The 14,492-nt window shown below is 41.7% G+C and overlaps 1 protein-coding gene across 1 annotated transcript; it reads right to left on the bottom strand.

Annotated features, from left to right (window-relative positions):
* Nucleotides 1-977: 977 nt before the first annotated feature.
* On the bottom strand, nucleotides 978-2,105 carry LCE6A (late cornified envelope 6A). The gene is made up of 2 exons (XM_002810185.2): nucleotides 1,950-2,105; nucleotides 978-1,461 (listed from the first exon to the last, which is right to left on the bottom strand). The coding sequence occupies exon 2, from the start codon at nucleotides 1,438-1,440 to the stop codon at nucleotides 1,198-1,200; it is 243 nt and encodes an 80-aa protein (XP_002810231.1). The 5' UTR covers nucleotides 1,441-1,461; nucleotides 1,950-2,105; the 3' UTR covers nucleotides 978-1,197.
* Nucleotides 2,106-14,492: the final 12,387 nt, after the last annotated feature.

The raw sequence follows: 14,492 nt of genomic DNA on the forward strand, positions 1-14,492 counted from the left end.
AAAAATGCAGATCAACAAAATTATTTACATAAACTTATATTTATATGCATCATAGTTGAGCTTCAAGTCCCCTCTCAAGCCTGTGTAATTTATGTCATGCTTCCCTTATCTCAGACTACTAGACTTGGGGCTTGGGCCCAGACTTTTCCCAGAGGTACGATCTTTTGGTAGCTGGTGTTTGATACCTAAAGCTCAGTAAACTCAGCTGGTTTGAATTATCATGAAGACTTGGGGTTATGAACTGTGTCATATCTCTCATCTCACACCTGGCACTCCAGCCAAATTGAAATACACACCATTGGCAAGTACCGCCCTTGTTATGCATTTGTTTATGCTGGATCTTCCACCTGGTTGAACTTTCCTCCTCACTGCACCTCCTAGCACCAAAGTCTGCTATCTTTAGAGGTCTTGTTTAACTGCTTCCTGCCCCAGGGAGCCTCTTCTCCCCACTCCCAAGTGGGATATCTCTTTCCTTCCAAGGCCTGGGAAACCACCTTTGATCCACACCATCAGAATGGTTCTCCTCTCTCTGCTGTCTTTGACCTAAGGTACTTTTTAAATTTCTGCTTTAAGTTCTTTTGAACACAAATTGAGAGATAAAAATGAGTAAGTTAATCAGCTTAAAATGATATTTACTAATCCACTTGTTTTATCTGAAGTGTCCATTGCATCTCCTACTGGATTATAAGCTTTCTAGAGCAGGGACAAATTTCCCACTTACATCTGTAAACACAGAGGCTAGTACACAGTAGGCGCTCAACATATGTTATTGTAGTCTTTGGTGCTAGAATCATGCAATGACATGGGTTGTTGGCTGTGAGGCTGCTGGAAACTGAACATAAATCCCAGAACATCTGCTTCTTAAAAATACCATCAGCTGTCTTAAGAGGAAGGAGGAGAAGTACCATGCACTTGGGTTGAAGCGGGGATCTCAGCACATCTGAGCAGGGGTCTCAAGAACTCACAGAAGTCAGGGCTCCAAGTAAAGCAGCTTTATTGTTGCTGAACTGAAGGGGTGAATGGAAGAGAGCAGTAGCAGCGTGGCTCAGCCTAGTTCTCGCTTCTCTAGAGCTGGGGATCAGGAAGTGTTTCTCAGCCCAAATGAGAGGTTGAGGGCCTGGCTTTCCAAGGGGGAATTAGTACCCAAAGGTGGGGTAGGGAGAGAGTAACTGCACCTGTGCCTCAACTCTTCTGGGCTCAGTCGCCTTCACACTCTTCCTCTTTGCAGTGGTAGGTTGTGCCCCCACTTAGGCAGCGCAGCTTTTGACGAGCCCTCCTAGGCTTCTGAACCTCAGGCCTTTGGGAACTGGAATGACAGCCTTCTGAATGGGGAGCACCACAAGGAGTCGAGTAGGGAGCTAGGCAGGGGTTTGATCTTTGGGGAGGGGAGCATTTGGGAACATTTGGAGGCTTCCAAGATTGCTGCTTCTGCTGTGACATTGCTTGGCTACCAAGTCGAATCTGGAAGAAAAATAGTTATATCAGGGACCCAGGCAGCTTGGGCTTCTGTTTCTCTCCTCCACAAACTGGAGCTGTCAAAAATGGAGTCCAGCATTTACAACCCACTGAACTCCATCTCAGGAGGAGAAAAACGGACTTGAAAGGACTAAATATTTGGGAGTAAATCTTCCCAGGGGACTCACTTACTAATAACCATGTTAATGATATATGCTTCCTTTAAGAAAAAAGAAGACAAATTGTACTTAGTTGAGCTGACAGTTTACTTTTCCCAGCCCAATATCCACCTGGTTAAGTGCAAAGGAGAGCCAAGTCTCTGCTCTTTCTTTACTCTGTCTTATTCTGTCCCCAGACTCCTAAGTCTGACTGTCCCATCTCTGCTTTTCTGGCCCTCTAACTTCTATGGCTTTCTCCCATGTTATATTATTTGGGGTCTTTCTTTTGCAGGGATCCACTTCCCTTCCCTTCTTTCTACCCCAAGCATCTCCTACCTGGCTTTTCAGCTCCCTGGGAAGAGACAATAGGAGAGATCAGGACTGCCTAAGCAGCACTTGAGCTACATCCAAGTGTCTCCTCAGCCAGAAGTAGCCTTACCCTAGTGGAAGATGTGTGGACAAGTTATCCCAGGAGGAGTCTGGAGGCCTTGTGTTGCCAGGAAGTAAGAGGCTCTTTTATATATCCTCCAGTTGAAGCCTCCAGGCCACATGTCATTGGAGGAGAGCCATGGAGCAGATGATTGATCTGGGTATTTCACAATTCCCAGTGCTAGATTCCTCGGCTACATGTAGCTGGAATGTGGTTCAAAGGCATCTGCAGGTGCGTGAGTGAGCAGAAGGCTGGGGCCTTCAGATCGGCCTACGCAGAAGTGGGTACACTGGCTAAGTCTGGATGTCCTTGGGAGGCTGGGCGGGTTGCAGCTGCTGTTGAATTCTATGTAGGATTGGAGGGAAAAATCAGGTTCGACATCACCCAGAGTCTGAGGAAGACCTTCCTTGTCTACTCCCCACCCATCATCCCTGACTGTCAGCATCCCATTCCGTGTCATCACCTCTGTGGAGACTGGCCCATTGCTCTAGCCACATGTGAGTCCTTCATCCTCTGACCTTTATAGATACATCTCACAGCCTTTACTATTGCTTTGGGTCATGTGACCAAGATACATACCCTATCTCACCTATTAAACTGTTATTTGATGACAGGGAACTTGCCTTTATCACTTCTGCATTCCTAGAGCCTGATGTTGTTACTGACACAAAGAAAATACTCATTAGTATTTGTTGAATGAAACAGTCTATGCGCCATTAGAAAAGACTTTGTGTTTCAGGAGAAAAAAAAAAAACAGGAATAAAATAAAGCCCAACTCATTTTGTTTTGTGGACGAGACCTTAACTTCTTGTTTCCATCATTGTCCCCTAAGGCATTTGTGAACACCCTTTCATAAATACTACAGGGAACTCTGTGGGTGGACCTCACCTTACACAATAGGCTGAGCAGAGGGTGGAAAGAAAAACCTTCACACACCTGCTGTCTCTTAAATGCAAAAGGGGAGCTGTTCTTGGAATTATCAAGGGACATTGTGGAAAAGCCTTCCACAGAGTGAAAAGTTCTTCTTCACCTTTCATGAAAATTGAGATAATCATGTTTTGGCAGTGCTTAAATTGGGAACATTCTCTAAACACAGTCCCTCACCTCTGGACGCTTCCATCTCAGAATCGCTCCTGGTGTGCACAGCTAAGTTAAAAGGCACTGATGAAACTCCCTGCTGCTCAAGACTGTGCCTCACCTGCCTCTGTATTCCTGATGCCTGACACACAGTAGGTATTCAGGAAACAGTTGGGTAAATAAAAAGATGAGCAATTAGAAGGAACATTCTGACTGTAGGCGCAGACCTCAAAGGCCTTCAAATCATGTATAGGACAAAGGTGAGTAGGGTTGGGGTATGGGAGAGGGTATGAAGACCAGGGTGGAAAATAGGACAAGGCCAGAAAAGGAGCAGCGATTGGATCCCAAAATCCAGCAGGGCAGGATCATCAGGTTTCAATGGCTTCATCTGGGAAAACTTTGAGATGCAGTTTGGATGGAGGAAGAGAAAATCTTTGTGAGTGAAACAGCAGGTGGGAGAATGGTATGAAACCTCGCTCACCCTGTTAGAGCAGAGCCCTGGAGAGAGAGTGCCTGATTTAGACAGCCTCAGGGATATACCCCATCTTCCTTTACTTCCTTTTCCCTCTTCTCTCTCCTTCTCTTTCTCCTCTTTTCTTCCCTCAGACACCAGAAATAACTCTGATGGTGCCTCAGAAGTGCTTCCCTTGCACTAAGCATTAGTAGGAAGGCAAAGTAACACTGGTCTCAATGCACCAGTTGCTCCTTTTCCCCACCCAAGACCTGCACCACTTAAACACATGCTTCAGAGACCTCACACATCACAAATGCATTTTTTTGAAGTTAACTAGCAAGTATCCAACCCTTACCATCTCTACCTAGGACTGAGGGTTCTTTCTGGGAGCTCTGCCCTAGGCAAACTACACTTCCTGTCCCTTCTATATCTTTCCCAGACCACCTCCCATAATAAATTGCCCACAGAAATCTCTTAGCCCCCTCCTTTTCAGTACAGTGAATTTCATCACATATAGGATGGAGTGTGTCCAGCATCTAGATTTGCCTAGCTCATTAAGTGAGCCTGTTTGAGGCCCCCGAGCTGCACTGTCTTCCAGATAAACTTAAAAGTCCAGCCAGTTTTAAATCAGGACCACAGAAATGTAATGTTCTTATTCTAATCTCACTCCACTTCTCTTCGTGGTTCAGATTGTGTCTATAATTCTGTGATTTGATATTTATTAAGTCCCAACTATGTACTGGATACAAGAAAGAATAAGATGTCTATATTATGTTTCAAAGCTTTCACTCTCCAGAGGGAATACAGACAAATTAATAGGTAACACAAGCTTGTAAGTGAAAAATGGGCAAATAGGCAAATTGTAGTTGCCTATTTGTACTGCATCTGTAGACTAAATTGAGAATAGAACTAGTCCTCTTAAATGTACCAAATTAGAAAGGTAGTGTCTCAAGTGATGTAGCTCCCACCATTATCAGAGTCCCCACCTGGTCTGAAGACAGGAGCCCATCTCTGAGAATAATCCCATCTCATTCCTGGTCTCTATTCAGGAGACTGTTTCTCTGAGCAACAGATATCTCCAGGTCCCGAGCCTCAAATGAAGTTGCTTGGCTTCCCAAGTGTCTGGGTTTCTCTTTGGTCAATTTCTTGCTGATATCTCAAATCATTTGGCTATTCCTGAAGTAACTCCTCAAATATATTTTTAAAATCTCTTTTATTTTGCTTTATGTTTTTAATGAATAATTGCCCTGACTGTTAAGTGTTCATCCAGAACACTCTGATGTCTTCAGGATAAATCTAAATTCCTTTAGCCAGCATTCAAGTCTCTGTGTATACTTGAACCTATCCCATCGCTTTATGCTTAACTTCTGGAACTTCCTTTCATTATGTCTCCTCCTCTGCTGAATGGATGGATTTATTGTATGGTGAACTGGCTTTTATCCTGTTTGATATCTGTCCGTCTCTACCTCTCTTTCTTCCTCCCTTTCCCACTCTGTCTCTTTGTCTTCCTCTTTTTATTTCCTCAGCCTGCCTGCCTTCCTTCTTCCTCTCTTTCTTTCTTTTTTCTTTCTTCCTTCCTTCTTCTTTCTTTCTTTCTGTTTCTTTCTTTCTTTCTCTCTCCCTTCCTTTCTTTCTTTCTTTCTTTTTCTCTTTCTCTTTTTCTTTCTTTCTCTCTTTCTTTCTTTTTCTTTCTTTCTCTCTTTCTCTTCCTTTCTTTCTTTTTTTCTTTTCTTTCTTTTTTCTTTTTTATTTCTTTCTTTCTGTCTTACTTCTTGTCTTTCTTGGTTCCTCTTCTGAGAATACTTCTGAGGGCCAGTCCAAATCCCGTGCTCTCTGTAATGAATTTCTAGACAATGCCTGGCTGAGAAAATCTTTCAGAGCATTTATTGCTTGTTATACATATAATTTATTATCATAAACAATTGTACTTGTATGTGATATTGTTAATGTCTTGAACATGGGGCTGTGACTTGTATATCTCATGTCCCATTTCAGTGTACATAATGGTTCATTACAGTTACTAGTTATTAGATTTGTTAATTATTAAGTTTTTAAAAATCCCTATCACAGATGTTTGCAAAGAACTTTAGTTTACAGAATGCTTTTCAAATGTTATGTCCTGAGTCAATTAATTCTGATGAAATATAGACTCAGGCCATGACGAAATCAGACACTTACAGTGAGGTTGGGATTGTCCACATCACACTGTGGACACCTCAACTATATTTCCTGAACACTATTATATTTTTACTTAGACTGTGCCAAGAGTTTAGTTTGAGAGGAGTGTTCAAGAAATCTATATCATGTTTTCTACAGGTACTTCTTATTTTAGAACCCAGCGCTGCTCATGTTTTCTTAGGAAGAAGGGCCAAGAGATCTGGTCCTACCTCTTTCCTCCAGGTAGGATGGTATCCAAACCACCAATAATCCCGACTTGTACTCAAGACTATAATATCATCAGAACTGGCTTGTTAATCTAGGCCAAGCTTGTTCAACTCCTGTGGGCCCCATGTGACCCAGGATGGCTTTGAATGTGACCCATCACAAATTTGTAAACCTTCTTAAAACATTATGAAATTTTTTGTGATTTTTTTTTTAGCCCATCATCTATTGTTAGTATTATTGTGTGGCCCAAGTATTAATAGTATTTTATGTGTGGCCCAAGACAATTTTTCTTCTTCCAATGTGGACCAAGGAAGCCAAAAGATTGGATGCCTCTGATGTAGACCATTGGATATAAGTGGTTTAGTTTCCATTTCAATAGAATAAATTGTCATTGGCAAAAGAAGAGCTTAGTGTAGTGTTTTCTTCATCAGACGAGTAAGTCTCTTTTTTCCCTTTCTCACCATCCAAAGAAAGAGAAAAGAAATCTTCTAAGATTTAGAAGAAAATAATTAAAACTGTGTCCACAGCAGGAAGGGGAACATCACACACCGGGGCCTGTTGTGGAGTGGGGGAAGTGGGGAGGGAAAGCATTAGGAGATATACCTAATGTAAATGATGAGTTAATGGGTGCAGCACACAAACATGGCACATATATAACAAACCTGCACGTTGTGCACATGTACCCTAGAACTTAAAGTATAAAAAAAAGAATTAAAAATGAATAAATAAATACAAAAAAAAAAGCTGTGTCCACAGCTTAGGTTGTTCACAACTCTATGTTAAAAAAACTTTTAAAGACTAAATTATAAAAGAAATCTATAAATACATAAAATCTCAATTCAGAGTATTTTTTAAAAGCCTTATAGAAAACCTAAGACAAATTAAATAAAAATCCCTTTAGGGAGGACTTTCAGAACAGTGGCATGAAGAACTCCTTGGACCCTTCTCCTAGCAAAATAATTAAGACTTGAAAAAAAAATTTTGCAATTGTCCTTTGCAAATTGTCCTAAGGGTATACAACAAATTAAAAAACTTTTATTCAAGAAAATCTACTAAATCATAGTAACAATAGCAATAGTCTGTGGCACTTGAATCACAACTTGCACCCTCCCTAATCTCTTCCAGTTGGGCATGATGGTACTCCACTCTTGGAAGACACAATCAATGAGATAAGGTTCCATCCCCCTTTAGCTCCAAATCATGGCCTCCAGTGTCTTCCTGTGAGGGGGAGGCTGCCAACATTTCTTACACCTCTTCCCTTAGTTCTGTGATATAGAGGCTAAATTCCAGGAGGGGGACTCTAAGAGATTGGGGGCTTTCTTACTCCCCATCTCCCACTCATGGGGCAGGCAGTCACTCTACCTCAGGTGCAGCAGGGCAAGAATATTGGGACACCAAAGGCCTTTGTCCCAGCTCACTTGTAGGGTGGAGGATCGATGGTGGGAGAAACAATCCAAGAAGAATAGTGGTTGCCACCCCATTAAAGTGTTCTGCTCATTAATCAGCAGTGAGCTCCAGGAGATATTTGCCCTCAGCTCAAAAGCAGTGGCTAAGAGAATTTGTCCAGGGAAGAGGAAGTCCAGAAAACCCAGAGAACTCCAAAGTTCTCACCAAAGGAACTGACTATATTTGGAAAAGAGTGTGGGGACGTTCAAGCCGAAAGGCACTTTGGTAAATGGGAGAGATTTTGTTGGCAAGCATTTAAGAGGAGGCTGTTGAGTCCTAACAGCAATATGCTAAACCATAGGGCAGCTTGTTTACCAGAGAAAACCAAGGAAAGTGAGGGCTAAGTAGAGTCTTCCTGGGTTTAGAACAAATTTCAAACCTGGCCTCAAACACTACCCTTGCAAAGGGGCCTAGACTGAATTGGCTTCAATTATGAAGCAATTTGTGTTCCAGGACATTATCAAAAATAATAAAGCAATCTGTCAGCAACTGTTGTGAAGCCTAACAGTTGTGTGTGATGCCAACAGAGATAGCTTAACAGAGAAATCATCGAAGAGACAACCAAAGAGAGTTCTGCTAAATCTACTGTCATTCAGGGTAACTGTGAGCAAGCCCCGGGTTGAGTCCCCTAGGAGTGACATCAGAGACATCACATTTCAGGAGAAATAGACTTTACTAATATAGTCTATCTAAATAGTCAAACAAATAAACAAGCAACAGCACACCTTAAAGGGAGAGGAGTATCATTACACAGAGTTGCTACATTCTAATATCTAAAATAACCACTTTTAAAGAAAAAACACATGATATATGCAAATAAACTGGAAAGTATGACCCTTACACAGGAAAAGAAGCAATAAACAGAAACATCCTGGGAGAGGGCCCAAAGGCTGGACTTAATAAACAAAAATTCCAAAGTAGCCATTGTAGCCACTTTTAAAGAATTATAGGAAACTATTTTTTTTTATTATTATACTTTAAGTTTTAGGATACATGTGCACAACGTGCAGATTTGTTACATATGTATACATGTGCCATGTTGATGTGCTGCACCCATTAACTCGTCATTTAGCATTAGGTATATCTCCTAATGCTATCCCTCCCCCATACCCCCACCCCACAACAGTCCCCGGTGTGTGATGTTCCCCTTCCTGTGTCCATGTGCTCTCATGGTTCAATTCCCACCTATGAGTGAGAACATGCGGTGTTTGGTTTTTTGTCCTTGCGATAGTTTGCTGAGAATGATGGTTTCCAGCTTCATCCATGTCCCTACAAAGGACATGAACTCATCATTTTTTATGGCTGCATACTATTCCATGGTGTATATGTGCCACATTTTCTTAATCCAGTCTATCATTGTTGGACATTTGGGTTGGTTCCAAGTCTTTGCTATTGTGAATAGTGCCGCAATAAACATACGTGTTCATGTGTCTTTATAGCAGCATGATTTATAATCCTTTGGGTATATACCCAGTAATGGGATGGTTGGGTCAAATGGTATTTCTAGTTCTAGATCCCTGAGGAATCACCACACTGACTTCCACAATGGTTGAACTAGTTTACAGTCCCACCAACAGTGTAAAATGTTCCTATTTCTCCACAACCTCTCCAGCATCTGTTGTTTCCTGACTTTTTAATGATTGCCATTCTAACTGGTGTGAGATGGTATCCCATTGTGGTTTTGATTTGCATTTCTTTGATGGCCAGTGATGATGAGCATTTTTTCATGTGTCTTTTGGCTGCATAAATGTCTTCTTTTGAGAAGTATCTGTTCATATCCTTTGCCCACTTTTTGATGGGATTGTTTGCTTTTTCTTGTAAATTTGTTTGAGTTCATTGTAGATTCTGGATATTAGCCTTTTGTCAGATGTGTAGGTTGCAAAATTTTTCTCCTATTCTGTAGGTTGCCTGTTCACTCTGATGGTGGTTTCTTTTGCTGTGCAGAAGATCGTTAGTTTAATTAGATCCCATTTGTCAATTTTGGCTTTTGTTGCCATTGCTTTTGGTGTTTTAGACATGAAGTCCTTGCCCATGCCTATGTCCTGAATGGTATTGCCTAGGTTTTCTTCTAGGGTTTTTATGGTTTTAGGCATAATGTTTAAGTCTTTAATCCATCTTGAATTAATTTTTGTATAAGGTGTAAGGAAGGGATCCAGTTTTAGCTTTCTACATATGTCTAGCCAGTTTTCCCAGCACCATTTATTAAATAGGGAATCCTTTCCCCATTGCTTGTTTTTGTCAGGTTTGTCAAAGATCAGGTAGTTGTAGATATGGGGGATTATTTCTGAGGGCTCTGTTCTGTTCCATTGGTCTATATCTCTGTTTTGGTACCAGTACCATGTTGTTTTGGTTCCTGTAGCCTTGTAGTATAGTTTGAAGTCAGGTAGTGTGATGCCTCCAGCTTTGTTCTTTTGGCTTAGGATTTACTTTGCAATGAGGGCTCTTTTTTGGTTCCATATGAACTTTAAACTAGTTTTTTCCAATTCTGTGAAGAAAGTCATTGGTAGCTTGATGGGGATGGCATTGAATCTATAAATTACCTTGGGCAGTATGGTCATTTTCATATTGATTCTTCCTACCCATGAGCATGCAATGTTCTTCCATTTGTTTGTATCCTCTTTTATTTCATTGAGCAGTGGCTTGTAGTTCTCCTTGAAGAGGTCCTTCACGTCCCTTGTAAGTTGGATTCCTAGGTATTTTATTCTCTTTGAAGCAATTGTGAATGGGAGTTCACTCATGATTTGGCTCTCTGTTTGTCTGTTATTGGTGTATAAGAATGCTTGTGACTTTTGCACATTGATTTTGTGTCCTGAGACTTTGCTGAAGTTGCTTATCAGCTTAAGGAGATTTTGGGCTGAGACGATGGGGTTTTGTAGATATACAATCATGTCATCTGCAAACAGGGACAATTTGACTTCCTCTTTTCCTAATTGAATACCCTTTATTTCCTTCTCCTGCCTGATTGCCCTGGCCAGAACTTCCAACAGTATGTTGAATAGGAGTGGTGAGAGAGGGCATCCTTGTCTTGTGCCAGTTTTCAAAGGGAATGCTTCCAGTTTTTGCCCATTCAGTATGATATTGGCTGTGGGTTTGTCATAGATAGCTCTTATTATTTTGAGATACATCTCATTGATACCTAATTTATTGAGAGTTTTTAGCATGAAGCGTTGTTGAATTTTTGTCAAAGGCCTTTTCTGCATCTATTGAGATAATCATGTGGTTTTTGTCTTTGGTTCTGTTTATATGCTGGATTACGTTTATTGATTTGCGTATATTGAACCAGCCTTGCATCCCAGGGATGAAGCCCACTTGATCATGGTGGATAAGCTTTTTGATGTGTTGCTGGATTTGGTTTGCCAGTATTTTATTGAGGATTTCTGCATCAGTGTTCATCAAGGGTATTGGTCTAAAATTCTCTTTTTTTGTTGTGTCTCTGCCAGGCTTTGGTATCAGGATGATGCTGGCCTCATAAAATGAGTTACAGAGGATTCCCTCTTTTTCTATTGATTGGAATAGTTTCAGAAGGAATGGTACCAGCTCCTCCTTATACCTCTGGTAGAATTCAGCTGTGAATCCATCTGGTCCTGGACTTTTTTTGGTTGGTAAGCTATTAATTATGCCTTAATTTCAGAGCCTGTTATTGGTCTGTTCAGAGATTCAACTTCTTCCTGGTTTAATCTTGGGAGAGTGTATGTGTCAAGGAATTTATCCATTTCTTCTAGATTTTCTAGTTTATTTGCGTAGAGGTGTTTATAGTATTTTCTGATGGTAGTTTGCATTTCCGTGGGATTGGTGGTGATATCCCCTTTGTCATTTTTTATTGCGTCTATTTGACTCTTGTCTCTTTTCTTCTTTATTAGTCTTGCTAACAGTCTATGAATTTTGTTGATCTTTTCAAAAAACCAGCTCCTGGATTCATTGATTTTTTGAAGGGTTTTTTTGTCTCTATTTCCTTCAGTTCTGCTCTGATCTTAGTTATTTCTTATCTTCTGCTAGCTTTTGAATGTGTTTGCTCTTGCTTCTCTAGTTCTTTTAATTGTGATGCTAGGGTGTCAATCTGAGATCTTTCCTGCTTTCTCTTGTGGGCATTTAGTGCTATAAATTTCCCTCTACACACTGCTTTGAGTGTGTCCCAGAGATTCTGGCATGTTGTGTCTTTGTTCTCGTTGGTTTCAAAGAACATCTTTATTTCTGCCTTCATTTTATTATGTACCCAGTAGTCATTCAGGAGCAGGTTGTTCAGTTTCCATGTAGTTGAGCGGTTTTCAGGGAGTTTCTTAATCCTGAGTTCTAGTTTGATTGCACTGTGGTCTGAGAGTTTGTTATAATTTCTGTTCTTTTACATTTGCTGAGGAGTGCTTTACTTCCAACTATGTGGTCAATTTTGGAGTAGGTGTGGTGTGGTGCTGAAAAGAATGTATATTCTGTTGATTTGGGGTGGAGAGTTGTGTAGATGTCTTTTAGGTCCACTTGGTGCAGAGCTGAGTTCAATTCCTGGATATCCATGTTAACTTTCTGTCTCATTGATCTGTCTAATGTTGACAGTGGGGTGTTAAAGTCTCCCATTATTACTGTTTGGGAGTCTAAATCTCTTTGTAGGTCACTCAGGCCTTGCTTTACGAATCTGGGTGCTCCTGTATTTGGTGCATAAATATTTAGGATAGTTAGTTCTTCTTGTTGAATTGATCCCTTTACCATTATGTAATGGCCTTGTCACTTTTGATCTTTGTTGGTTTAAAGTCTGTTTTATCAGAGACTAGGATTGCAACCCCTGCCTTGTTTTGTTTTCCATTTGCTTGGTAGATCTTCCTCCATCCCTTTATTTTGAGCCTATGTGTGTCTCTGCATGTGAGATGGGTTTCCTGAATACAGCACACTGATGGGTCTTGACTCTTTATCCAATTTGCCAGTCTGTGCCTTTTAATTGGAGCATTTAGCCCATTTACATTTAAGGTTAATATTGTTATGTGTGAATTTGATCCTGTCATTATGATGTTAGCTGGTTATTTTGCTCGTTAGTTATTCAGTTTCTTCCTAGCCTCGACGGTCTTTACAATTTGGCATGTTTTTGCAGTGGCTGGTACCGGTTGTTCCTTTCCATGTTTAGTGCTTCTTTCAGGAGCTCTTTTAGGGCAGGCCTGGTGGTAACAAAATCTCTCAGCGTTTGCTTGTCTATAAAGTATTTTATTTCTCCTTCACTTATGAAGCTTAGTTTGGCTGGATATGAAATTCTGGGTTGAAAATTCTTTTCTTTAAGAATGTTGAATGTTGGCCCCCACTCTCTTCTGGCTTGTAGAGTTTCTGCTGAGAAATCAGCAGTTAGTCTGATGGGCTTCCCTTTGTGGGTAACCCGACCTTTCTCTCTGGCTGCCCTTAACACTTTTTCCTTCATTTCAACTTTGGTGAATCTGACAGTTATGTGTCTTGGAGTTGTTCTTCTCAAGGAGTATCTTTGTGGCATTCTCTGTATTTCCTGAATTTGACTGTTGGCCTGCCTTGCTAGATTGGGGAAGTTCTCCTGGATAATATCCTGCAGAGTGTTTTCCAGCTTGGTTTCATTCTCCCCGTCACTTTCAGGTACACCAATTAGATGTAGATTTGGTCTTTTCACATAGTCCCATATTTCTTGGAGGCTTTGTTCATTTCTTTTTATTCTTTTTTCTCTAAACTTCTCTTCACGCTTCATTTCATTCATTTTGTTTTCCATTGCTTATACCCTTTCTTCCAGTTGATCGCATCGGTTACTGAGGCTTGTGCATTCATCACATAGTTCTCGTGCCTTGGTTTTCAGCTCCATCAGTTCCTTTAAGGACTTCTCTGCATTGATTATTCTAGTTATCCATTCATCTAATTTTTTTTTTCAAAGTTTTTAACTTCTTTGCCATTGGTTCGAACTTCCTCCTTTAGCTCGGAGTAGTTTGATCTTCTGAAGTCTTCCTCTCTCAACTCGTCAAAGTCATTTTCTGTCCAGCTTTGTTCCTTTGCTGCCGAGGAGCTGCGTTCCTTTGGAGGAGGAGAGGTGCTCTGATTTTTAGAGTTTCCAGTTTTTCTGCTCTGTTTTTTCCCCATCTTTGTGGTTTTATCTACCTGTGGTCTTTGATGATGGTGACGTACAGATGGGTTTTTGGTGTGGATGTCCTTTCTGTTTTTTACTTTTCCTTCTAACAGTCGGGACCCTCAGCTGCAGGTCTGTTGGAGTTTACTAGAGGTCCACTCCAGACCCTGTTTGCCTGGGTATCAGCAGCAGTGGCTGCAGAACAGCGGATATTGGTGAACTGCAAATGCTGCTGCCTGATCATTCCTCTGGAAGTTTTGTCTCAGAGGAGTACCCAGCCGTGTGAGGTCTCAGGCCGCCCCTACTGGGGGGTGCCTCCCAGTTAGGCTACTCAGGGGTCAGGGACCCACTTGAGGAGGCAGTCTGACCATTCTCAGATCTCAAGCTGTGTGCTGGGAGAACCACTGCTCTCTCCAAAGCTGTCAGACAGGGACATTTAAGACTGCAGAGGTTATTGCTGTCTTTTGTTTGTCTGTGCCCTGCCCCCAGAGGTGAAGCCTACAGAGGCAGGCAGGCCTCCTTGAGCTGCAGTGGGATCCACCAGTTCGAGCTTCCGGGCTGCTTTGTTTACCTACTCAAGCCTGAGTAATGGTGGGCGCCCCTCCCCTAGCCTCGCTGCCGCCTTGCAGTTTGAACTCAGACTGCTGTGCTAGCAATGAGTGAGGCTCCATGGCCTAGGACCCTCCAAGCCAGGTACGGGATATAATCTCCTGGTGTGCCGTTTGTTAAGCCTGTTGGAAGAGCACAGTATTAGAGTGGGAGTGACCCGATTTTCCAGGTGCCGTCTGTCACCCCTTTCTTTGACTAGGAAAGGGAATTCCCTGACCCCTTGCACTTCCTGGGTGAGGTGATGCCTCACCCTGCTTCAGCTCATGCACAGTGCACTGCATCCACTGTCCTGCACTCCCCCGTGAGATGAACCCAGCACCTCAGTTGGAAATGCAGAAATCACTGTCTTCTGCATTGCTCATGCTGGGAGCTGTCAGGAAACTATTTTTAAAGAAGTAAAGGAAGGTATGGTAATGTTTATAA

Source organism: Pongo abelii, chromosome 1, assembly GCF_028885655.2.
Source record: "Pongo abelii isolate AG06213 chromosome 1, NHGRI_mPonAbe1-v2.0_pri, whole genome shotgun sequence".
In the NCBI taxonomy this organism is placed as follows: domain Eukaryota; kingdom Metazoa; phylum Chordata; class Mammalia; order Primates; family Hominidae; genus Pongo; species Pongo abelii.

What these genes read in the sequence shown, in the direction of transcription:
- LCE6A (XM_002810185.2), bottom strand. Translation starts at nt 1,440, where the DNA reads ATGTCACAGCAGAAGCAGCAATCTTGGAAGCCTCCAAATGTTCCCAAA.